Below are 25,180 nucleotides of genomic sequence, written 5' to 3' on the forward strand. Positions count from 1 at the left end.
GTCAGCGGTGGTGCTCAGACCGTGTCTCTCTGAGCTCCCAGAAAAACTGTCTAAAGTTTTGTCAGTGCCGAGTAAACTCATGAAAGAAACCCGGCGACGGATAGCTTTAAAGCTGGACTTGTGTTGTTGTTTAGTTTTTTTACTATAATTGTGCTTTTTAGAGACTTTAAACTGCTTGGTTTGTAACGCGAAGTCGCCGCCGGGATTTCCTCTCATCTCGAAGTTCCCAAGATGAAGTTAGAACCGGTGGTCGGGAAACTTTATGTAAGTAAACACGACAATACACCCCTCTGAAAACTCACTGTTATGAATTTGTCTTTTTTTAAATGCCAATAATATGTATTTAACTTGTATCGTTTTCTGTTGTACTCGCTTCACTTACAGTTGCATTATTTAGCGAATAATGCGATTCACATGTTGATTCTAATTGTCGCTGCGAAGTCAGAAGGGGTCTAATAAAAATAAAAACCGACTGTCTCATTAAATAGACACTTAAGCCAGTAAAACCTTGACTTTTGTTGGGAAGCTCTGCTGTTCACATGGGGGCACAAATCCCGGCCGGGCCTGTGAACTTGCTGAAGATGAAACAAGCCCCTGCATTGTCCCAAGAGCGCATACACAGGAAGCAACATTGTGTTTGTTGTTGATTAAAGTGTTTATTTCTGTAAAGAATAGACTAATTTGGAGCTTATTGTCTCCTGTTACTGGTTTTAAAGTAGCCTACATGTGCTGCAGTATTCATTCCCCCAGCTTTAATATTACAGCCACCATCTGTGTTGGACATCATGTGGTCATATTGTTCAGACATTGATGGCTGTGTGGGTCTGTCACGGCGGATGTAGCTGGCCCTATAGGCTAACTATTAATAAGTGCACTGCAGCTATGCCTGTGTGCAGTGAACTTTTGCTCTAGCTAGCTTTAAATCAAATGGTGTGAAGAGTGTGTTGAGAGGCACTGGTTACAGAGACATGTCCAAAGCTGTAGTCAGTTTGACCCTGGAAAAGCCAATAACTTACCTTGCCAGTTAGTCAATTAAAGTCACTAAGTTCTCTCAACAGTTTTTCCAGTCAGCTTTATTCCACTCTCAGTCCCTCACAGAGACGTCTTTTCATTCCTCGCCTGTTGTTTTTTCCATCTGTGTGCAGCACTAAAGCCTGACACTATAAATACTGTAGTGTAAAGCCTCAAAGTGAGGCCAATTCATTAAAGGTTCTTTGGATTAATGCACAATATGTGATTACTTTTTTTGTGGAAAGGTTCCCTTTTAATACTTTACAGTGTGAGATGGGAAATGAATCACAGTTCTAAATGACAGAGCAAATGAAGGCTTGGTTGCTTTTGTGGTTGATAAGAGCAGCAGTGTTAGCATTCAGCTGCAGTGTTGTGGCATTTCATCACATCATGCCTACTATGTGTTAAAGCAAACATCTGCTGATGGCCCTGCAGCTTTAATGTTTGTTTTCTGCGTTGTCTGATCTGTGTTTTAAGTCACGCAGTGTTCCATTACTGAAATCAGATTTACTTCTCCGGGTGGCAAAGTCAATGTTTATCTCTTCTGTAAACTGCAGTACATTCTGGAGGCCTCGCCAGCAGGCCTTGTTGCTAAGGGACTATGGAGAAACTTCACCCCCCCCCTCCTCCTATATCCACCCCCATTCCTCCCTCTCTAATCCCCCCCACACCCCTTCAAATTGTGAGTGTACGTGCCTGGGCGTCCAGTAAACTTCCTGTCTAAGAGTACACAGATATGCTGATATTACGGGCATCAATTTACTTCTGAGGATTGTCATGCTCATGCAAATGTTCGCTAGATTGTTATCTGTGATTGCTTACTGTGAGTCTGGGTGTGGGTTCACACAGGAAATATCCCTCCATGTCTCTGTGGACAACACAGACAAGGGCAGGTCTGACATCTGGGACAAGTGGAGGCCAAGCTCTGTCTCTGGGGGCCGGGCAGTGGTCAACAAATGGGCCACTCTACTATAATACTGTAACTTGTGCTTATTGCTGCTTGGCTTTGTGACCATGTGAACAGTTGAAACGGAGCCCGTGGCCTCGAGAGGCTGCATAGACACTGAATGATGCAATGTGGTGCAACAAACTCGCTGTCAGATACCAGGTGGCGGTGCCCCTTTTGTGTTTGCCTGTCAGGGATTTATGCTGGAGAACGGACACTCTGAGCGATGTCTTATTGTTGGTAGATGGATTATTGTGAAGGAGCCTGCTGTTTCTGTCGGCATTATTAACGTGAATCATTACACAGTTATCAAAGACCTGCTGACTCACTTAGGGAGTGCCACCTGTTCAGGTGCTGCCTTCACGTGTAATGCATACCAACAGGGCCAAGTCAGCGCTCACACATGAATGCTCCTGCTTCCAGATAAGTGGGGAGGATTTACGAATAAACCGATGAAGTTGTTGTTAGACCCAAACTAATTCACACACACTGAGAACCACTTTGAGACTCACAGCTCTCCCATGTGTGCACAAGTCATCTGACGGGTCAAATCACATGACTTTACTATCGTCTTTGAGGACATTGAGGAACGACTTGTTTGCTGCTAAGGGCTGCAAAGCTATTTTTAATCTCTTTTTTCAGCTGTTTTTATTATTTTACAATGTTTGAATACAATAGTATAATTCTCACTGGAGGGCATGTTATGACATGTATGTCCATATCAAGTGTTTGCTTCTTTGTTGTCTGTACAATAATATAGAAGTGTCTTTGATAAGTTGGTAGTACATGATGTGAAAGCATTTGACACATACTTGAGTTTAAAGAAGACCATCATACATACAAGTAGCACACAGTCACTATTACTAACCTGTAATGCTAAAGCAAATGTGGGCATTTTCAGAAGAGCTGAATCAATGAGTCAGTTCATCTTCAATTGTTTTCATAATTGATTTATTTGCTTTTGCAAATAATACCCCATCGTCATCGTCGTCTGCTTGGTACCAACGTTCTCCATGTGAAGATTGGCTACGGTTCTGTTTGACGTCACTGAGAACGATATCTCTGGCTTTTGGAGAGTTGGTGGAAGACAATACATATTTGCAGATGTCCCTTTGGGCTGTGAGAAATGTGAGTCATATATATTTGTAAACAATTTCAGACATTTAATAGACTTCAATGAATAGAACAAGAAATGTAATGCACATTTGACCTCCTTTTGGACGAGTTGTAGACTTAACAAACACGCCTTTTATCAAGAAAGTAATCATTTGATTAAATAAAGAAAGAATAAAAATGCAGGCCTAATTTAGACCTTAAGAGCTGAAAAAGATTGCACTGCAATAAGCTATCCCTGTTTATTATCCATTAAGCAAGTAATGAAGGAAGTGTCAGAAAGTAGGACAATTATTATTTTACAAAGCCCAAGTTGATATCTTTACATTGCTTGTTTTTATTCAAATAACAGTCCTAAAATATTCAATATACTTCAATACAACACTAAAAAAATAGCGAGTATTCAGATTAAGAAGTAGAAACATGATAATCTGGCATTTTTTGTTGAACTATTAATTCATTTTCAAAACAGTTGGTTATTAATAATCTGCAGATTGACTAAGAGACGAATCATGAAAGCTCAACGCTGTACAGCAGAGAATTGTGGCACCTTAAATGCTTCATAATACTCAAACCCAGTGGCTTAAGGGTTATGCTCTGATGTCCTGCTCTCCTGGATGAATGAGCAGATTATAACACAAGTTGAAAAGTCTTCGAACAAACTCAACCTTTGTCCGGAGAATGGAGTTCTGTTTACAAAGACATACATTCCAGCTGTTGATGGTCACTTACGTCCTTGTTGACCTGCTTCAGCAGCCACATATTCTACATTTCTGCTGTGATGTGTTTATAGAGAGCTGCCGTCGCTCCGTGCACGTCTTCCCCTTTTAACACAAAGACAAGCTTTAATGGAGCTAATGGGATTGTCTCCAGGGCGAGGTGATGGATTCCTGCACATACTTGAATCCATTAGTCATCCGTTCCTGCTCTTTTCATTCTCACCCCCTCGTATGAGTCGCCGCTCAGCTTCTCTCTGAAGGTCCCTAATCAGAATTTGAAAAGGCTAAGTTAAAAGCCCTGCTGCAAACAAATCTCTAAATTCAATTTGTGGATTGACGTTACGTTTCTCTGTCCCTGAACAATATGCCGTATGACTCACGGTGATGGTTTGCGCTTGTGTGAGCTCAGCAGCCAACCCTTTAGAGACCACACTAGAGACCAACTCGACCTCTCAACACAAACACATTGGAAAGTGTGTGTCACGCTGCACCTGCACCTTTAAACCCTGCACACTCCCAGAAGCCCTCTCTCTTTCATACATCACAACAAGATGGTCGTGTGGTCAAAGTCAACGTCAGCTTCTCAGTCGTTTCAGTAACTTGTGGTTCCGCCACGACTGTAAAGAAATTCATTACAACTGTCCGTCATCGCACATCCTTGTTTTCTCTCTGATACGAAGCTAAATGTCAGCTAACCTGCTTTTGACACTGTCACTCTCGTGTAATCAGTGAAGCATATCTCCTGAGGAAACTCAAGAATTTGTGTCGTGGAGCTGCCGCTTCCCTGAGTTATAAATATCCAGCCGTAGCGGATATGTTGTGGGTCCAATCAGGTGGCGGGCCCGCTCTGAGGAGGGAACAGTTTGGAGCTAAACCCCGCATGAAGCCTCTGTATTGTCTGGAGCTTCCTGTGCTCCCTGAGAGGAGGGGGCCGCTGCTTTTCACACGCTCCCACACATGCACTGTATCTGTGCTTGTGTGATATACGTGTGTGTGTGTGTGTGCAGTTGTTGTGGTTTAACAATGCCGTTTGCAAACTGCGAGCTCTTTCTTGCCTAACTGCTTCAAATTGACTTGGGAGTTATCCTCGTTCTTTTTATATTATTCCTCTTTCTTGTCTTGCATCTATGTTTATTATTCCTCTGTGTTACTTGCACCATTGTGTCTCTTGCACAGCCTTATCTAGATTTCTTCTTGCACTTGATTGGATGTTGCATTGTTGGAGGAGCCTAGGATTTAACATTGTTTTGCCAAAGCTGTGTGTTAGCAATGGTGCATATGACAATAAATCCTTTCTTGAGTCTTATAATGATAAATGTGTCCGAGCTAGGCTGAACTGAAGGATGCTTTAGTGCCGTCGCAAGTTTCAGACTTCTTCTCTTGACACTGGGTCGTACATTCCCTCATCATGTAAGACAGGATGCCGGTGTAATCCATCACTCGAGGAAAGCCGTGCATGGTCCCCTGCTGTCTCCAGGCTTTATCTGTGGAGGAAAACGCTCTCACCGTCTTGTCAGGGTCAGCTTTGAGGGATCTGAACTCCACATTACACAACACTTTCTTCAAACACTGCACACTACATATTGCCAAAAGAAAATTAAAGTTTCATTTAGCACACATTTGATTTGATATCTCCTCTTGAATCATTAGTCGGTGCATGCTGGTTCAATGACCAACCTCACGTTGGACATTGGTTTTCACTGATAAACTAATGATATTAAAGGAGACCTCTGCTGCGGGGCTGTGGCCATATGTTTAATATATAGCTGCTGCTAACCTAATGTTCAAAACTAACTTCATCTGTAGTGTTCCTTTTGGTTCAAAGACCCATCGCAATACTTCTGTGACAGTTTAAATAAGACATGATTGATTCAATAAGACGATTTTAGTTCCCATTACTTCTTAAAGGTGCCGGCTTGCTGCGTTGGACAAATTGTGCTTCTTAAGAGACGGGATAATCACAGAGAATTGAAAATAGTTAGTGCCGCCGCCTCCTCCGTTATGAGATGGGGGGGGGGGGGGTCTTTCCTGTGGTTGTGAGAGGCCGTGGTGTTTGATAAATATTGAGCTGTGGTTAGGACAGACGTAAAAACGGTTACGTAAGAGTCATATAAGTCACTATGACGCGCTAAAGAAATGACAGCGATGTCCAAAACATGTTTGTTAAGAGCTTCAGGCTCTTACGCGCTGAAGCAACGTTGTAATATGAAGACGTATAATGGATGGTTGAGTCTCAGTGTAAAGGACGGAGCCTCCAGCTGCTGACCAAGTATAATCCAGTGATTTCAATCACATTTCACTCACTCAACAAATCACTGCGCAGGTAAGGATGTAATGTACTGAATGAACGTGTATGTAATGTATTACAGTATGATGCATATATTATTTTCTATATCTATTCTACCATCATCAGCACTTAACTCACTCATAACATTTAAAATCTTTAAAAACTCTTCTTCTTCTCGCAAAAACTCAGTCGTCAATTATTTTCAAAATGTTGAAACAATTCAAGCGTAACCTGGTTCCAATGAATTGAATGTGTTGCTTTTATGTTTTCATCTAATTATAAAACGCATGTGAATGGGTTTCTGGATAAATACTCTTTCTAAAAACATGTATTGTGATTTCTATCTTTGTTCTACCCTCCTCCTCAGGTCATCCTCATTCGTAGTAACATGTTCAATTGAAACTTAAAAATAACTCTTTCCTCTTTATCTTGATGACTGAGATTATGGATGAACAATATCGTTACTATCCTGAACGCCCTGTAATTGTCCAATTGTAATTGAAGAATTGACCAATAAGAAAAGCATGTTATGGAGAGTCAGGTCCGTACACAGTTCTAATGAGGTGCAGCATGTTGTTGCTTATCAGTTGGCTACGATTGAAATCATCTGCCCAATATGAAGGAACTAACCGCCTGTAGTTTGTATGTGTGTGCATTGTGTCTGCATTGTGTGTGCGAGAGTTCATTGCATGTTGTGCCCTTTATTTTCTGTAATGAAGTTCACTATACTTCCCTCAGGGATATGGAGTGATCGCAGCCCTCTAAATGGCCCATTGATAACCCAGGTCAGCTGAAAGGATGTCCTGTCATTTAGTCACAAATGCATTTTCAGTGTTTGTGCCAGGGCAAGTGGGAAGAACTCAGGGTGTTCAGAGGAAGTGGAGGGGAGCTACTGTCGCATAAACAGAGCTCTGTCATTCTTTTATTCCAACTTTTTATTAGTTTAACATCCAAACAAGAATACCTTTCATAAATACAGATGGGAAGCACGACAATAGGACGCTGTTTGACCACATAGTCTGCAGCCAAGCCCACTCGTTGTACAGGATGAAAGGCTGTGAAGTGGACTGAACCTCTTCAGCAGGGCTTGGAGAGTTTCCAGGATTGTGGGTTTGGAGGGCTTTGGACATTGAGGTTATGGTCACTCCTTTAGCTCAGTGAGAGGTCAAACTAGCCGCACTGTGGCTGCCCAGAGTGTTTGTGTATACAGTTCATTTATATCCATGTAGTTTACCAGCCGTAGGATCATGTTGTGGACACATGTTGATGGCGTTTCTTCCTTGTCTGCAGGCGGGGTCTTTTTAAGACATACCACACAACGGGATTCTCTAAGTGTTACTATTTTTCATTTCTCTGCTATTTTAAAAATAACTATTTTAACTAGGGCTGAACGATTAATCGATTTTAAATCGAAATCGCGATTATCAAATCGCAAAGCCTGCGATTTTATTTTAAACTTTTTTTTTTTTTTAATTAAAAAAAATGGTTTTCTTCTTGTGCGTCAGTCATCCACACCAATCAGAAGTGCTGTGCTCCACATGTACCAGCCATTGTTAACCAATCAGAAGTGGCCCATGATAGAAGGTGACAGATTGATCCAATCACCTGCCAAGTGTTTTTGAAAGTGCCTGCCGTTTCCAAATGGCTTCCAATGGAGCTTTCAGGTTAGTAATGCTCCATCACGTGTTTCTATTACAGGGTGACTCTTAAACTGAAGCTTGACTTTAAAGCAACCCAACGGAAGTTTCATGTAAGTTTAGTTCTTTCACTCGTAGCTCGGGCTGCGGGGGTGCTAGAGACGGGAGTACGTTGATACGACCTTCCTAGCCGGAGTTATGGCCGCATAATACAATAAACTTCCATTGGGTCGCTAAAAAACTAATATCGCAATTCGAATCGCAATATCTGTCTTAAAAATCGCAATTAGATTATTTCCCCAAATCGTGCAGCCCTAATTTTAACCACTGTTAATTGTAATATAAAGGTTTTCTTTCTTTTTAGAGAATAAACAAGTAGTTGATAAATTATTTAGATGCCCAACACAAACATAATAGTCCAATTGTTGTTTTAATGTAAGGATGTGCTGCTTTTTAAGGTCTTATACAACTATAAACGGAGTAAAGTTGGGTTTTTGTTAATGGCGTTCCCTTTCCATGTTTTTAAGAAATACCACAAGCAACTTTTACTGTTATTACTCAAATGAAAACAGGAGAGCTTCTCGCATTAGCACAGTGAAAAGAGCTTTTGTATTGCTCCCTAACCCAAGAAGAACTCTCCCTCTTGAAACCGTCTGTTTTTATTTTTAAGAAATGTTTAGTTGCTAGATGGAAAATGAACAGTCAATTATTTGTAATAATTTAAAAATGCAACCTGGCTCCAGCTTTGGAGATTTGCTGCTTTTTTAGGTTTCATATCATTGTAATCTGAATATTGTTGGGTTTTTGGACTGTTGGATAGAAGAGCGAGACATTTGAAGATGTGGCCATGGGTTAATGGGGACATCTTTTCTTACATTTTATAGACCAAACAAATCGTCAATAAATGAGTCTGCAGAATAGTTTATACAAATATTTCATAGCTGCAGCCCAGCTTCTCTTGCTGTATCTTCTGCCTTTAGCTGCGGAGTCCAACAGGTTGGCTTTCAGGGCGGCTGCACCTGGGACGGTTTTGAATCACCGCCCTGGAATGAACAAAGAATTGAAATGAGGTCATCTCTATGCTGTCTATGAATCTTCACCGTCATACACACCTGAGTTTTACTGTATGTTGAGTTTTTGATTGGCAATAGGGATTTATGACCTTTTCTAACTGCTATATGATTACATTATTGGACATACAGTGCATCGTCATATTCTGCTGGTGCTTTGTAGAAGTGTAGGGTTACCTTAAGAGCAGCTCATTCTTTCTTTCCACTGCGCATGTGCTCAGACACAGCTCTCTCTCTTGCCTTTTCACACGGCCCCACTCTTTCTCCAAGTCCATGTCTCTTTACATTCCCCCACCCCGCAGTCAGACACATAGTGTATTCAAGTCTAAATACTCGCCCTGTGTCATGCAAGCTGTTAGTCCTCCCCTCTCATTTGATCTGCCTCCCCTGTTCCTTCTCTCTTCTGTCTCCCCCTCCCCAGAATGTTTGGATAGATCTAAATGGTGTGATTGTGACTGCTCTGCCGGCCGTCTGCCCTCCGCGTCTCGCTCTCAGCGTCTTTGGAAAGTCTGACGTGAGCGCAGGGAGAGGAAGAAGGCAAGGGGAGAGGGGAAAGTTCTTTTGAACAACAAGGCATGGCGGTCCTCCAGAGAGCCAAGTCTAGCGTCAGGAGTCGCTCTCCACTCTTTCCCCACCTCTGTTTATCCGTTCTCAGTCTTTATTCCTCCCATTCTCCCACAACCTTTTCCCTGCAGAACATCTTCAGCTAGCTGTCTACAGTTTCTCACTTTGAATCCATCCTTCTCTTTCTCCCTCTCTACCTCTCCACCCTAACCTGTTCCTTTCTGGTGGAGGGGTAGATGTGAAGGGGGGTGACACACAGGAGAGACAAAACCTCCAAATCTAGGCCTCTCATTTACCCAGGAGGTGTCGCGTTGCGTTGGGGGCGCTTCACGGCGGTGTCACATGTCGTGGCATTCAAAGAGCCGGGTTTTGAGAATGTGGGTCATTTGAAGTAGAGCACTAAAGTGTGTTGTTTGCCAATGAATGGGGCCTTCTCACATTGACATGGTGAAAAGCGTGTGAATAAACACCAGCGCCTGGGGGCCACACTAAAGTGTTGGGCCGTATTCTTCTCCCTACCCCACCTATACAAGCCTGTTATTATCTAGCGCATGAATAGATTTTTGGTATCACATTTGATACGGGCACCAAGCTGGTGTTCGCTGAGATTCCTTATCGACTCCCTTTCTGTTACACCAACTGTTTAGAGCCTCTGCTTTTTAAATGCCTCCTACTTAAAAAAAGATAATAGAATCATTTGGTTAGGGTTGCCTGTTGTGCTGCGTGCAGTCAGTGTATAGCTCTGCATCACGGAGGTTTTGCTCCACTTCTGACCAGCTGCTCGGCTCCTGTAATTGCTTTCCCACGGCAGATGTTCAGATCAGATGGTTCGAATTAACTTTTAGATTGCTCACACAAGGCTCCCCTATGAAGAAGAACTCTCCTGCTTGCTGTGTTTCATGTAACGTGTTTCAGTGGTTACACACAACTAATGCAGTCTTTGTGTTCCCCTCTTTTTCTCACTGATGTTTCAGGTGTGTGTGGCAGCGCTCCTCGTCGGGCTGGTTTGTCACGCAGCAGAACCTCCGGCCGCTCAGTGGTCCGGCGATGATTACAAAAACCTCACCCTCCGACGGCACAGAACATGTGTGGAGAACGAGCAGTACCTCCAGCAGGGACTCTGCTGCCTCAACTGCCAGGCTGGTAAGGAGACCACATTAGAGGGATATACAGTAGACAGTGCAGCTCCAGTTACATGCAACGAAACACATGTGGAATGCTGGGTCTGTGTAAGTACGCCGGCTGCAACATTTCAACTTGAAACCCCCTTTGATCAACATGTTTTTATTGTTTCCTGTATCATCAAACACCAACTGCCAGTCAGGAACTGAGAGCGCGCTAGAGCTAACATTTAAATGGCCTTTTGTGTGAAAAAGTTAAATGTCAAAACCTGAACTGTATACCAAATGAGTCTGGCAAATATCCACTGCATGGTCTGGAAAGAATGCATGATGGCGAGGAACTACTCCAACCGGAGTGAAGGCGAACGTGGAAATGATGCAGGGGAGGTTACTTTGAAGTCCCAGTATGTTAAGCTACAGGACATATGACTTGTTGTAAAGAATTAGCTAAATGTACGCACATATTTAGCTAAGATGTAATTGCTGCATGACATTTCTAGCTGATTGAGTTATTTCATTTGCAAATCTGATTTCTGAGAAATAATTGTATTTGATCAACTCTGGCATTAGTTTGGGTTCACTTTATAAACTAGTGCTTTGTTTCCAAAACACACGCCCATTCATCAAATCCCCAAATATTGATTGACTTAAGGTTACATCTTCTATCATGTGTTTTTCTATCACTGAGCAGACCTTTGGGCCTACACATTTGTTGCTTTCTCATTTGTGAAATCTAAGGCAACAATAGAAATGACTCCTTTAGAAAATCAGCAGTTTGTACAAAGAAACAGAAGTGTTGTATGAACTGATCAAACAGCATCACTGCTTGGTTGTAACCTGGAGAACATTTGTAGTGTGTGTATTCGAAGTATTGTGATTCTTTTGTCTTGCATTCACAACATTGAAAGATGACTTTACCGATTGTCCACACTTAACTGTAAAACCTTTACCATCCACAGTTACTTCATCAATTCAACCCTTTGCCCTCTTTTGCATTTTTCGTATACTATGTGTCTTTGTTCCATTGGTGCATCAGATAAACCCTCGGAACACATGACAATCGAGTGGTTTTCTTCACGGGATACATGAACTGAGTATTAGAATTTAAAGCATGACAAGTGTAATTCTCTTCTTCTAATCCCCATGAAATGTGGTCATCAACATAATGTCATCATTTGTATTTGAGTGCAAGTCATTTATACACGGCTGCAGTAAAGCTGGAGTAAATGTGGATTGCGTTACAAATGCATTTGTCATTATTACAAAACAGAAGAAACACAAAATATAGAAAACACAAGACATTACAACCTGGCAAACATGAGTTAATGTCGGACAACCAGAAAACCAGAATGCCACATTGGTATCTGTTTTATGAGCTTTCATATCCCCAAGCTTCTGCCCAAAGCTCAAAGGCAGCCTGATTCTGTCACAATGCAAAAAACAAGATTCACTGGACTTTAAATGCTTGTACTTTGGGTTTATTAATCAGATGATTTTTTGGTTGTTTTTATTATTTGCAGGAACCTTTGTGCAGAAAGTATGTGAGAGAGAGCAGGAGCAGGGAACGTGTGTGTCCTGTGAGCACAGACAGACGTACACGGAGCACTCCAACGGGATGAACCGCTGCCTGCCCTGCACCCACTGCCGCTCAGGTGACCACCCTCTGCCCCCCTACATGAAGCCCATATATCAGTATGATGCATGAGTTAGAAACAATATAACAGATTTCATTTTCACCTTTTCTTTCTTTCTTTTACACTCTTAGCTTTTTATTTCAAATGTACCAAGATTTGGAAATGCAACCGTCCAATCAAATCCATCGGATCAAACATTCCACCAATTCAAACAGAAATCGGGCAGCAACTCGCGCATTTTATTCATCCAATAAATGGAAATGATCTTTTTATTGGTTGTTCGATCCCAAAAAACCTTATCTAATATAAAAAAGGGTCCAAATACAAGTTCCTAAGAGGCGTAGTTGTTGTTTTCAGATGTGTTTGTTCGTCTGAAAAACAACTCAAAACTTGGCAAAACATGAGACCAACTTTTTTTTCAAGAAAATGACTTAACTTAACAAGTAAAATGTCATTATAAATTAAATTACACAAAACTGACTTGCCCTTTAATTCCTATAACCCTGCCTTTATGCCGTTTTTCAAAGATTTATTGTTGGGGAAAGTTGATACCTTTTTGTCTGCGCCCCCGCCTTCAGATCCACTCGTGAAAATGTGATCTTGTGATGTTCCAGAGCAGCAGGGCGTGTCTCTGTTGTTTTGTTTCGGGGCTGAATGTGGCCATGTTACCTGTCTCTGGAGGTTTGCTTGTGTCTGTCCTAGCCTGGCTGAACTGGGTGTGGCTGTGTCTCATTGTCTCCCTCACTGTGCGTCTTTGTGTCCAATGAAAGGACGGAGCCACAGAAAAGAGACTACTGTTACATAGGATGTCTTGTGTGCTCTTTCCATGGCTTTTAAAATGGAGCTTTTTGTGTTTCGCTCCAGTTTTAACTTATTTACGACAATGTTATAATGAATGGTAACGTGGCAAAGGGGATTAAAAGACATTTCAGATTTGACCTTGCTCTGGCATTCCTGTTGGGGGGGGGGAAACATGCATTAACAAGGCTGCAGTGGTTTGAATGAATAACATGTGCTATACTTATGTTATGCTAATTGTAACTTTGCTTTCTTCACATTCTAAGCCATAGTTTAGCATGTTGTATCTCTAAAAACAAACTTTATAGTCAATGTTGGTTTTTATTCTGAACATGGTGTTATTCATCAAAGCTTTCATTCCAATTAGGTCGACTGGATGATCTACTTAGATTAAACACAAAGTACAGAGAGAAAGCTTTTCCTAATCGGGATGGGCTGAACCGACACTTGACTCTGATTTTGAGCCCCCCCCCCTACACACAGACGCACACAAAGCACCTGCCAATGGAATAAGAATAGCATAATCAAGATATAATAGTGTGTGCCTCAAAACACCAGCTGCCAGTTCTGTGTAGTTTTCTGGGTTTGTTTTTTCAATTACGCTGAATATTTTCTAATTCAAACGAGGCTTATTAAAACAAATGGTTCTTTTGTCTTTTTTTCATTGGAGTATTTTATTTATTATTTGACTTTACCTATTTAAATGTATGGTATGCAGATGGTTTTTAGCAAAAATAATGTTTCATATTTCAGCATTTTATGTTGAAGTCGACAGTTTTTTTTATCTGAACTTTTGTTAGCTTTTGAATTAGGGTACCCAGTTTATTTTTTGCCAAAATAATGTTTAACCTACAGGTTACTGTATGGGTGGGGGCTTAGGACAAAAAGAAGAGAGCTTTGGGACTAGGGTTATATGTTTAAGTTCTGGCCTTTTTGTTTGGCCCTTTCCAGACCCAGGGGAACCACTTGAATCACAATTATGCTGGTATTTTAATCTCCATTTTTTGCTCAATGAAGCCAAAGATAAACTGCCTACCCTCTGCATGTGTTACTTCCCAATTATCTCTACGCATAATTATGTGACAAGACTGAAAAACATGATTTTTCACTTCACTGAGCCACAATAGCAGTGTCTCTGTGCATCAGTACAACGTGGCCAATGTGGAAATGTGCTTTTTTTTAGTACAAGGAAGCAGAAAGTGCTACGGTGTGAACAGTGTGTGAAATGGTTCCTCTGGCATTGAAACTCAACACACATTTATACAACTTTATTTCTAGCTTGATGTAATTAACTAAATGGCAAACAAATGTGACGGAATGAGCAGATTTAGTCACTCAACAATATCATCCACACGTCAGCTTTGTTGAACTAGTATTTAAGTCTTTGTACAAATGATACACTAAGACCCTTTTTCTTGCAGCGAGCCATGATTTGTTTTATCAAAGGCATCATTGTGAGAAACTTCAACATTTTTTAAGTATAAACACATTTCCAAATGTTTATTTGTATTTTCACAGTTATTGTCCAATATGTTTGTGTTCTACAATCACTGCGAGATGAGAGTTTGCTCCAGGGTTTAGAGTTTCACAGCCGTGCAATTTAGGAGATTGTCCTTAAGAGCCCCCGTCGTTAGAAAGGAACAAAACGTTCCCAAAAGAAATTGTTTTATATTGGAAAAATGTTCAGCAAATTAGTGTTCTATGATTTAACCATTAAAATGAGGACAATCAAATGGACTGTCTCCATAACTTGGCAGCGGAAGCACTAAAGGAGTAGTCTGGGAGTCTTCATAGCAGCGTCTTTGTTGGTGTAAACAGTGAGTGCCGACACTAGCCAGCCCAAAAAACTAAAATACTGACGGGACCAGGAGGAGTACCTATAATTCATTATAATATGTACCTAAGGAACACACTTTGAGATAGCTATGTCAGTACTTTGGACATCATTTGGACCAAAAAGGGGAATTAAGCACACTATTATACAACACACAAGTCCCTGCTCTGTAAATGTGTTTATATTCATTCAATCCAAGTTGTTGCTGTGAGCCATCAAGTCATTCCATATATAGTATTACATAGCATAGCAGCTGTTCTATCTACAGGCCTGTTCTACCCAGCTACATTTAGGTGAGCATTACACTGATAGTCGCTCATAATTAATGACAGGACAGATGCTAAGAATTAAGAAGAGTAGACGACCGCTTTACTCTTATTGCTCTCTCTTTACTCTTGCTGGATGGGAACATGAAATACTTAGTCTAACATGTGTAGACAGAGCTCCCCCAATCAAATCTCAGCTCATAAACAGAGCGCTGCTGACACATGTCCTTATGAAGGTGGCAAAGTGGAGATGGACTTTGTATCCAGGGAAAAATGTCAGCTGTGGAAAAAATGACTGAACATGTCGTCATGTAGGTGAACGGGGTAATAAAGTGCTAAATATGATTATCTAGAAAACTACTCTGCAAAGTTCTTTAAAGGTCAAAACAAGATAATAAGAGTCTGTAAAGGTCATCCTGTGTAGGTGCTTTCTGATTTTGATCATATCTGAAAGGCTAGGGTTTTATGCTCTTAACTTAATAAATGAATGCCATATTCTGAAAACCAAAGCAATGCTTTTTGCTCCCAAGTCAGTGTCCTCTTGCCTCTCCATTGACACCCTCTGTTGAGTTTGTCGATACCTACACATATCTGGGCTTTTGGTTGGACAGTAATCTGAACTTCAAACACCACATTGAAGTTCTAACTAAGAAATTGAAATTGACTCTTGACTTCCTTTTCAGACTTAAATGTTGTTTTTCAACTTCATCCCGTAAAAGGTTGGTCTCTGGCTTATTCCTGTCCCAGCTGGACTACGGTGATACATCTATAGATTTGCCTGTCCCACTGTTTTGGCCAAACTTGACCCACTCTACCACGCTGCACTGCGTTATATATCAAAGGCACCCTATAGGACTCATCATTGCACACTGTACAGCCTAACTGGATGGTCCTCACTTACTATGCGTAGGAGGCAGTAATGTATAAAGCCATTTTAGGAAAGCTTCCACTGTACATATGTGCCATATCTGCTCCAGTTTGTGACAACCTCAGATGCAGAGCCTGGATACGGGTCCAGGTTCCTGCTGTGCGGACTGAGGCTGGGAAAAGGAGTCTTTTTCATTATGGTCCTTGGTCTTGGAATGACCTTCAATCACGCCTCAAACTGAGGGCACTTGTCCCAATAGCCTAAGTTGTCTGAGGTCCTTACCACCAGCTGCTCTTGCAGCAATAAGTAGTGCACCTTTCTTACTGTCCTAATGTGCTCAATGTAGGGACTGCTTTTTCCTCTTTTGTTTTCTTAGTTATGTTCTCTGTATTTTATATGTCCGTGTTATGTGTAACGTTGCTGCCTTCTTGGCCAGGTCAGCATTGAAAATGAGATTTTATCTCAATGCTTTTATCTGGTTAAATAAAGGTTAAATAAAATAAATAAATAAAAATGATATGATGCAGTACAGTACTAATAATATATACAACCAAAAAAGTAACTAAAATTGGCTCTGTGATGACAAACTACAACGTTAACATGCTCTTTTTTGCATGCTGAGTACTTTTAGTACTTTAAGTACATTTAGCTGATTATACTCCTGAACATCCCTTAGTAGTTTTGAATACAGGACTTTTACTTTGAATGGTGTATTTTAATCATAGTACTTCTGCCTTTACTCTGAGTGCCTCCACCACCTGTGTAAAGAAGTTATGTAATGAGTAAGAAGTTTGTACTTGGGTTTATTTCTGTATACATATCATCTGTTTAATTGAAATAGATTTGTGTCATGATATGTCACACCCTTATCCGCCATGTCTTCATCTCTCTGGCCTCTTCCCTCTCCTCAGATGAGATTGTAACGGCCCCCTGCAGCACCACCACAGACACCCGCTGCCAGTGTAAATCCGGAACCTTCTGTGTGCCCGATCAGGCCTGCGAAGTCTGCAAACGTTGTGCCAGGTAAGTCTCATTTACTTCTCTCAGTTCTACTCTTCTAGTGTGTGAATTTAACTCAATGTAGGAGATTAGGATGACTCTTTAGGACGTACTGTATTGTTCAGTTTTAATCTTAAACACTTAGTTAATTCAATTCATCTTGCAATCAAATACAAATACAAGCTTAAAAGGTAATGTTTTTTTAATGTTTTACCACAACTGCCAATACGTCTTTTTACTCATTTACAGGTGTAAACCTGGGGAGGAGGAGGTGAAGAAGTGCACCCCGTTTTCTAACACAGAGTGCCGAAAACGGGATCCGTCCCCAACTGAAAGAACTCCAGCCCCCCCTTCACCAACACCCGCTTCTTCAGCAGACATTGGTATGACTATGTTCATGTTGAGCCTTAAGCCTAACCTGGTCTTTTAAACCTAACTCTTCATCTTCACTTATATTTATTTCTGTTTTGTTCTCCAGTTACTCCTGTGTGCATTTCCCTGGCCATCCTCTTCATTATTATTGCACTGGCTGTGTGGTGGCTCAAGAGACGTTCCTGTGACACACCATGTGAGTTTAGACATTGTGTGCTGTCACCTGTTTGCTTATTGATGAAGTACTAATGCTGTGTCCTCTTTAAACAGGTTTAACGAGCCACTGTGATTCCAGTGAGATTGTGAAGATTCCTATTGTAAGTTATTGTTGGGCTCTGGTTTGTTTCCTCTTATAATGTCAACTTTTTTTAATGTGTCTCTTCTGTGTGTAAGCTGTTCCAATAATATAGATAATGTATATTACGGATCACAATAAAGGCGCTGTATGTTCATAAGACCTGCACATAGATATACTGCATACGTGTATTCATTTGTTCATATTCATTCATACTTATCGTTACTCGTGTTTTATGACTTATCATATATCTTTTATCTTTAATATTTCAAGCATGCTTCTTAATAATATGAAGCTATCTTTGGCTCTTTTTGTTGTAGCAATCAAAATGTCCCCACTGTGGGAAGTTTAAAGGTATTCTGATTCTGATCTGTGTATATGCAAATTCAGCTACTAATTAGTTTACTGTATCTTATTATTATTTGTATTCACACATTTACTTACATGTTTACCCTTTTTTTCATTCCAATAATCCTTCTTTATTCTGTTGCTGCTATGGCACCTGCATTTCCCCACAGAAATGAATAAAGGTCTATCTGAAGTTATTTGTGATACAATGTGTCATCTTTTCCCTGTGCAGGACGAGAGTGGAGCCACGGCGGAGGAGAGACAGAACGATCAGAACGCCGGTCTGGAGGGGGAGGAGCCTCGCCCCGAGTCGCGGCCCCTGCTGCAGGAGACCCAGGCCGGGATGACCAAAGCCTCCCCTCCCCTGGAGGATGAGGACCGGGGGCTGGGAGACAGTTTACCAAACACCACCAGCTCCTCTCAGACCAGCCTGTCAGCCATGCCCACAGCAGCCTCCTCTGAGAACACCCCCAACACCCCCCACCAGACCCCCACTGCCATCAGGACGCCCCCTGCAGACATGGTGAGGGCGAAAAATAAATGTTAAAGAGGACATATTGTCAGGGTTCATACGGTCATTAAAAACCTGGAAAAGTCATGGAAATTCAAAATGCAAATTCCAGGCCCTGGAAAAGTTATGGAAAACAATATTTTCCCCAAAGTTTTGGAAAAGTAATGGAAATGTAACTAAAGTTGCATCAAATATAATGTATATTTTAGTTAATCGCCAAAATAGTAATACTATAACGATAATACATACTGTGTCGTAAAGTAATGAAACGCAAAATGGCTTTTAACTGACGAGGTATTTTGCTGGTGAGAGATTTGAGTTGCTTTAGCGTGTAGGAGCTAGTAAGCCTATTTGATTCGTTTTAGATCGGCACAACATGTTTCATATGCAGACCTTATTTTCCTGTTCCATGTTCAAATAAACCAAAAACCTTGATCTTGCTGAGAAAGAGTAATTGTTTTGGTCATGGAAAATCAGGTAAAGGTCATGGAAAAGTCATTGAAAATCATTGGTGAAAAAGTGTATGAACCCTGTATTCTGCTCATCTGCAGGTGTATATCAGTATGTAGTGTCTCTACTGGGACATGTCTCCATACTTTAATGTTCAAAGAGCTCTTTATTGTTCTCATACTGCCTGTGCTGCAGCTAGTGTTAATTTCGTCAGCTATTTTTTTATTTAGTTTTAGTCTTAGTCCTGTGTTACATTTCCTTTTTAGTTTTAGTCATATTTAGTCACCTTCATCCTGTTTTTATTTAGTCAAGTTTTAGTCGACTAAAAGTCTGAGCATTTTAGTCTTATTTTAGTCAAAGCAAACTAATTATTTTAGTCTACTTTTTGTCAATGAAAACTGTTGAGTCTTTTTTAGTGATCAGATTATATAGAACATTTCAGTCAAACTAGTCTAGCCAAAACCAATCATTTGTCATTTTAGTCAAACGTATTTCACAATAAGATTATATCTTGTCCTTATTGGATGAAAAGCAGGTTGAATGATTAAGCAGCTTTGCAGAGAGTATCTGCTCAGGTTTGTGGTGTTTGTACCAGCTGTGTTATGGCCACATTGCTTCCCTTCTGATAAAACAATGCATTCGCTTTTTTTCTCCTCCTCATTGTTGCGAAAATGGGCCCAAATATCACATCGTTTCTTTCTCCCAAGCAGTGGTGGCTTTAGACTTTTTCGTTGTCAGTCATTTTGACGGACAGGATCGTAACATTTCCGTCATAATCCATTATTACCCGTCGAGTGCACAATTTATCAATCACTCGCGCTGACGGGGGTATTCGGTTAACGCGAGTGCGACCACTGCTCCCAAGCCCTGTTGTTGCCATTTCATTTTCTGTTAAATAAGGTTAGTTAGACCATGAGTTAGACCCGAGTCTTCCTGACAGTTCATATTGTGCCGCTGCCCGGTGTAATTCAAATGTACCGCCGCGCGCAGCACGGACACACAGCTGCTGCCCTGCCGCTGCACCGGAAATGGAACTGCTGGGAGAAAAACGGACTATCAGAGATGTAACGTTATCTTTGATAATATTCTCCCCATTTTTCGTCAACGAAAGTAAAGAGAGATTTTGGCATAGTTTTTATTTAGTAAACTACATTTTTGTCTCGTCACTTTTCGTCAACGATATTGCATGATGATTTCGTTGCAGTTATTGTTTACTGCCGTCTCGTCATCGTCTCGTTCTCGTCATGGAAAAAAATGTCGTTGACGAACATATTTCGTCATAGTTTTAGTCAACAAAATTAACACTAGCTGCAGCACCTCTTTTCACCCTCTGTCTGAAACCAGAGCCCAGTCTGCTCTGATTGGTTAGCTGGCCAGCTCTGTTGTGATTGGTCTGCTGCTAAGAGATGTCCCGGCCCTTAGCCTATCAGGTGTAATGTGTTGGAGCGCTAGCCAATAGAAGCACAAGTGTTATGTAGTGATGTCACTATGTTCCGGAAGTAAACAAAGGAGTCCAATGGAGGCGTCTTTAAGGCGAGAAACGGCAGGCAAAAACATCGTTTTTCAAGTACTGGTCAATTTTGAGATTTTGTGCTATTTTGATTCCATAACATGTTTTCTTTCAGGCTTTTGGAAGGAAAACGTACAAAATACACATTTAAGTGTTTATTTTACTATAGTGTGTCTATTTGCGTCTGTAGATTTCTCCTAAATTCACCAAAAGTTAGCATTCTAACGTAACATAAAGTACCGCGACCGCTGTGTGCACCATGTCAACAGAGGTATCGCTGGAAAGCTGTGTCTCTCCTGCACAATCGCATCGGATCCAAATATGGTCATTTCCTTTGTATCAGCAACCAATTGTGAAAGCACAAAGGGGTCTTAAACCAAGAAACGAAATCTCATTGGCTGGTGTCAATTTCTGACAACGTGATTCGTTCAGATGTGTCACGTGGTGTGCTAAAACACTTCCTGGTTAGCTTTCCGCTAGAAATTGAAATCTCAAAATAGCAAAAGAACGGGGGAAAAAACGTTCACAGAGAAGACGACAACAATTGTCACTTGCACGACGCAAGGTTATACAAAAAACAAATGACTCCGAACATGAAATACCTTCACGGAGTGCGTCGAGGCGCAAGCTGTCATCCAAAGAACAGGAGGGTTTAGCTAGCGCCTCACTGCAATCTTTAAAGGTCGTTTTCTCAAAATTAGTTTTTTCTCCTACTCTGAGTTCGAAATTTCCACTTCAGTAGCACGTACATACACCAAACCTTCCAGTTATATTCCTATCAATATTATGAAGGCTTTTACAGAAGGGTTTGTTCATATATCATTCATAGCCTGAATTATACAACATTGTATACCTAAAACATGGCGAAAATTGATATTTTAGGGCTGTTGACAGTATTTTCTGATTTATGGAGTGATAAAAAGAGATATCCAAAATCCCTTCTGTAAAAGCCTTAGATACTAATATAACTACAAAATGAAACAAGAATTTTGAATCTGGCTATATCCAAAGTTCAGATTTCGATTCCTGAAATGTGTTAAAATATGTGCATATTTCATGAGAAAATGGATAATTTGTATATTTAAACATGCTATTTCAGAAAACTTGTAATACAAAAAACAATTGCCTTATTGTAAGTAATTAACTGGAGAAATGTCTAGCTGATACTTTTAAGTTAAAAAAATTACCCTATTCACCTGGGGTGTCTCGCCTTAAGTCATCAGACCAATCTCAAATAATTTGTGTTCAACTCTAAATTGTAATTCATAAATGTTTATCTTCTGCTTAGTTTTTTATATTACTGCTACTTATCTATTGTTGTTGTTGAGTGTATACTTATTTGACTTTTGTTTGTTTAACATGTGGTTGCCTATTCATTTCTTACTGTTTTATTGTTCTCTTTATCTGTACATTTCCCCGGTGGGATCAAAGGATTCCAGATGTGTGATGAATCTTCACCTGGTTCTGATTTGTGTGTTTTATTTTGTAGGATGATCCTCTGCAACAACACTTGGTGCCACTATTAGGTAAGAGATAAGATTCTTGTAATAGGAAAGAGAGATCTCCCCTCTGAACATGTCGGTACAACTCAACTTAAGAGGCAGCTGTACTCAGAAAGCAGCATCTTGTCATTCCACAAGGAAGTGAAATGAACAGGATCTCTTCAAGATCCCACATTTGTTCTGCTGGATAGATTATTAATCTCATGACAGTCAGGCCGCATCCGAGCCTTCCGGGGGTTGGAACATGCTGTCTCTCTTCTGCTGTTCCTTCTTCTCATGCTGAATTAAAGAAGGACATAGCTGAACAGATGTGTTTGATCCTCCATTAAACACTTCATATATGTATCCCCCTAAGGAAAATGAACTCAAACGTCCCGATTGTTCTCGTATAGGAACAATGTTAACACTGTGTCATTGTAGAAATTGCTGTGTGAGTTTTCAAAGCGTTTCATTGTGAGTTAGTGTCAACAATGATGTGTACGTCTATTGTAAGAGAACTCAAACAAGTAGAAATACAATGTAAACATTTCAAGAGTTTCTGTGTAAGCAGCTAACATCCTGCCTCACGATCTGTTATCTATAGGGTCGGAGAAATCCCTGAAGAAGAGCTTTGATTTGTTCGACGAGTACCTGGATGTGCGGATTCATAACAAGTTCTTCAGAATGATCGGAGTCAGCGACAACCACATTCGGATTTCGGAGAACGGAGCCCCCGTGGACAAAGTGTATGAACTGCTGAAGAACTGGATGCAGAGGCAGGGACTAAAGGCGGACATCAACGACCTGCTGGAGGCTCTGCTGAGCATGGACCAGCGGCGCTCCGCTGAGAGCATCGCCTCCGCCGCCCTGAGGAGGGGCTACTACAGACACGCAGATACCCCCTGAGCCTGAGGGGCCGGGCTCTGCAGATGAAGTAAACACAAAGTACTTAATCCAAGAAAAACTAAAAAAGCACATAGACCTTGTCGCTGGACATTGTGTCTCACGAACAGGCTTACCTCTTTGTGGCTGACCGGCCATGTATTCAGAAGCCAGTAGTTTTTAAAAAGGAAAACACAAAACGGTGAAGGTCGGGCCGTATTTATCAGAGCTCTGAAGATGTTGACTACTTGCCAAATGCGGAGGTGTGATAACGAAAAATGAAGAATATGTGTTGTGGTGAAATGAAAAGAGCAGACTAACATGAAGGTGTCAGCTTCCACTGGCATGTTTTAGGCTCTAATGAAGCAACATGCGTAAAGGAACTGAACGCTCACACGTCTCTGGGCGTGTGTCTCACAGATCACCTGGAGACAAGGATATACACTGGTTTGTAGCAGTGGCATTAGCTATGTCGCTAATACTGTGCCTCTCTGATGCACTGACCTCTGGCACATGTAGGATTTAAAACTACCATCATGCTTTAGTTTTATAGATTTAGGGTTAGATGTTACCAGATCATGATCCTTTCCTGACAAATGTTAGGAAACGGTTGTTATGATGGTCCATTTGCAGCCTTACTAATCAGACCTTTTACCTCTTCAGTGCCATCCGATAATCTAAATGTATTTAGTTATCAAGATTTCATTCTGTTAAAAGAGCGAAGTGGTTTCATAGATTTTAGACAACCGAGTCACGTTGGAGAAATGTTTTCAATCTTTACCGTGAGGTCTTTTGTATGTTCCGTGTTAGCACACACACGACATCGTAGAAGACATTTACAAGCTGTTTCCATCTGAACAGCTTTCAATAGGTTAGTGTTTCCATAATGTCTCCATGTCACTTGGAGAACTTCAAAGGTCATTTTATTTATTGACATATTTATTCTTATGAATAATAATTACATTTCATTATTTATACCATTGTAAAAAACAAACAACCTTGGAGCCGCACTGCGTCCGTGTTGTGATACTGTTTTAACTTCAGGGTAAAATGACTGACATCAAACATGTTCAAGTTGTGTTTTAAACTTGTTTAGTTAGTGTGTTTGTGCTTTACCGTGTTCAGGGTAAACACTGTGGTGCACACTGTCAATGTTACATGTGCACTTCTTCACAAGACACCACATTCAGCAGTGTGGAAGCTTTCATGATGCTTAATGCACAACGTGTCATTTCAAATTCGAGTTGAGTTGCTATCTTTGAATACGATGATTGACCTATTGAGACGTAATCCGGCTGAACAAATAGTCCCTCTGTAAATGTCTGTGGTGACACATGCAGGCACGGGCGGTTTAGTCTTGGTTAGACTCACACTAAATGAAGGAAAGTTCCTCTGGATTTAAAAAGCTCAAATGTATTTTCCTTATTCTGTCACTTGTACATACAAATGCCCAGAGAGCATTGAAGCCTCACAAAGTGTATATGTGTATATATTCAGCTTTATTAACAAACCAAAATGAATATAGAACACCAGCAGAGTAGTTGGCTGTTGAACTGGTGACATTTGAAAGTAGATTTTGCCCGGTTTCCTCCAGTCTCTCATGTATAAAGGAAAAAGTTAGAGTTATATATTATTTCTGAAGAATGATGCTACAGTGCTGGCACTGCCATCTATTGACAGACAATGAAAATACAGCCAGCATCAATTTCTAGGGATCCTACAGTACACACCCCCTGACTTCTCTCACAGTTCTCTTCTCAAATGCCTCTCAGCCTTCCTGAAGGAGCGTAGCAGTGGATAGGCTTCAGTGCATCTTCTCTTCTCTCTGTGGCACTTCATGTCTTTCTTTTTTTGAAATAATTTCTGTGATTTGAATGTAACATATTCCATTGCTAAGTCCTAAGCTGTTCAATTAACTTCCTTTGACTTGTGTAAAAACATTCTGTCCAATGTTGCCATTAAGATTTCTCCCTTAGTTATTGTTTGCTTGTCATGAATTTCAGATATAAATTATGCAAATACGTCAAAGCTGTTTTTATGTCAATTTCAAATAAATGGTTTGTACAGATGAGTGTCTTTGAACTGTTTGAAATGACTTCTGTGTTCATGTTTGTCACACAAGATCAATTGCGTAACCCTATTAGCAACAGAGAAACATATAAAGTATCCAGCTGACCTGGCCAAAAGTGTGTTCTCTGGATGAATGTAAGCCCGTGCAGCCCTGAAATGATGTTTATATTATGTGCAGTTTCAGAAGGAAGCAAAGTTTATTTGGAAAAACGAATTATCAATATACGAAACAATTTCTAAGTGTCTGTGTGTAATTAACGATAATATCAAAGTGTAGACCACTTAGCCGGATTTTCACCCAGTCATTCCTTTACACTCTGTTGAGATGAAAGACTCTTCAATCAACATTTCATATTTAATGTTCTGGCCAGCAGCTAAGAACAGATATCAGCTT

General features: G+C 40.7%; 1 protein-coding gene across 1 annotated transcript; it reads left to right on the top strand.

Moving 5' to 3' along the window:
- On the top strand, positions 1-24,787 carry tnfrsfa (tumor necrosis factor receptor superfamily, member a). Its single transcript, XM_034240065.1, has 10 exons — positions 1-264; positions 10,322-10,490; positions 11,989-12,120; positions 16,780-16,891; positions 17,117-17,250; positions 17,346-17,435; positions 17,510-17,556; positions 18,115-18,405; positions 21,843-21,879; positions 22,439-24,787. The coding sequence occupies exons 1-10, from the start codon at positions 232-234 to the stop codon at positions 22,738-22,740; spliced, it is 1,347 nt and encodes a 448-aa protein (XP_034095956.1). The 5' UTR covers positions 1-231; the 3' UTR covers positions 22,741-24,787.
- Positions 24,788-25,180: the final 393 nt, after the last annotated feature.

This window comes from Gymnodraco acuticeps, unplaced genomic scaffold (assembly GCF_902827175.1).
Source record: "Gymnodraco acuticeps unplaced genomic scaffold, fGymAcu1.1, whole genome shotgun sequence".
Lineage (NCBI taxonomy): Eukaryota > Metazoa > Chordata > Actinopteri > Perciformes > Bathydraconidae > Gymnodraco > Gymnodraco acuticeps.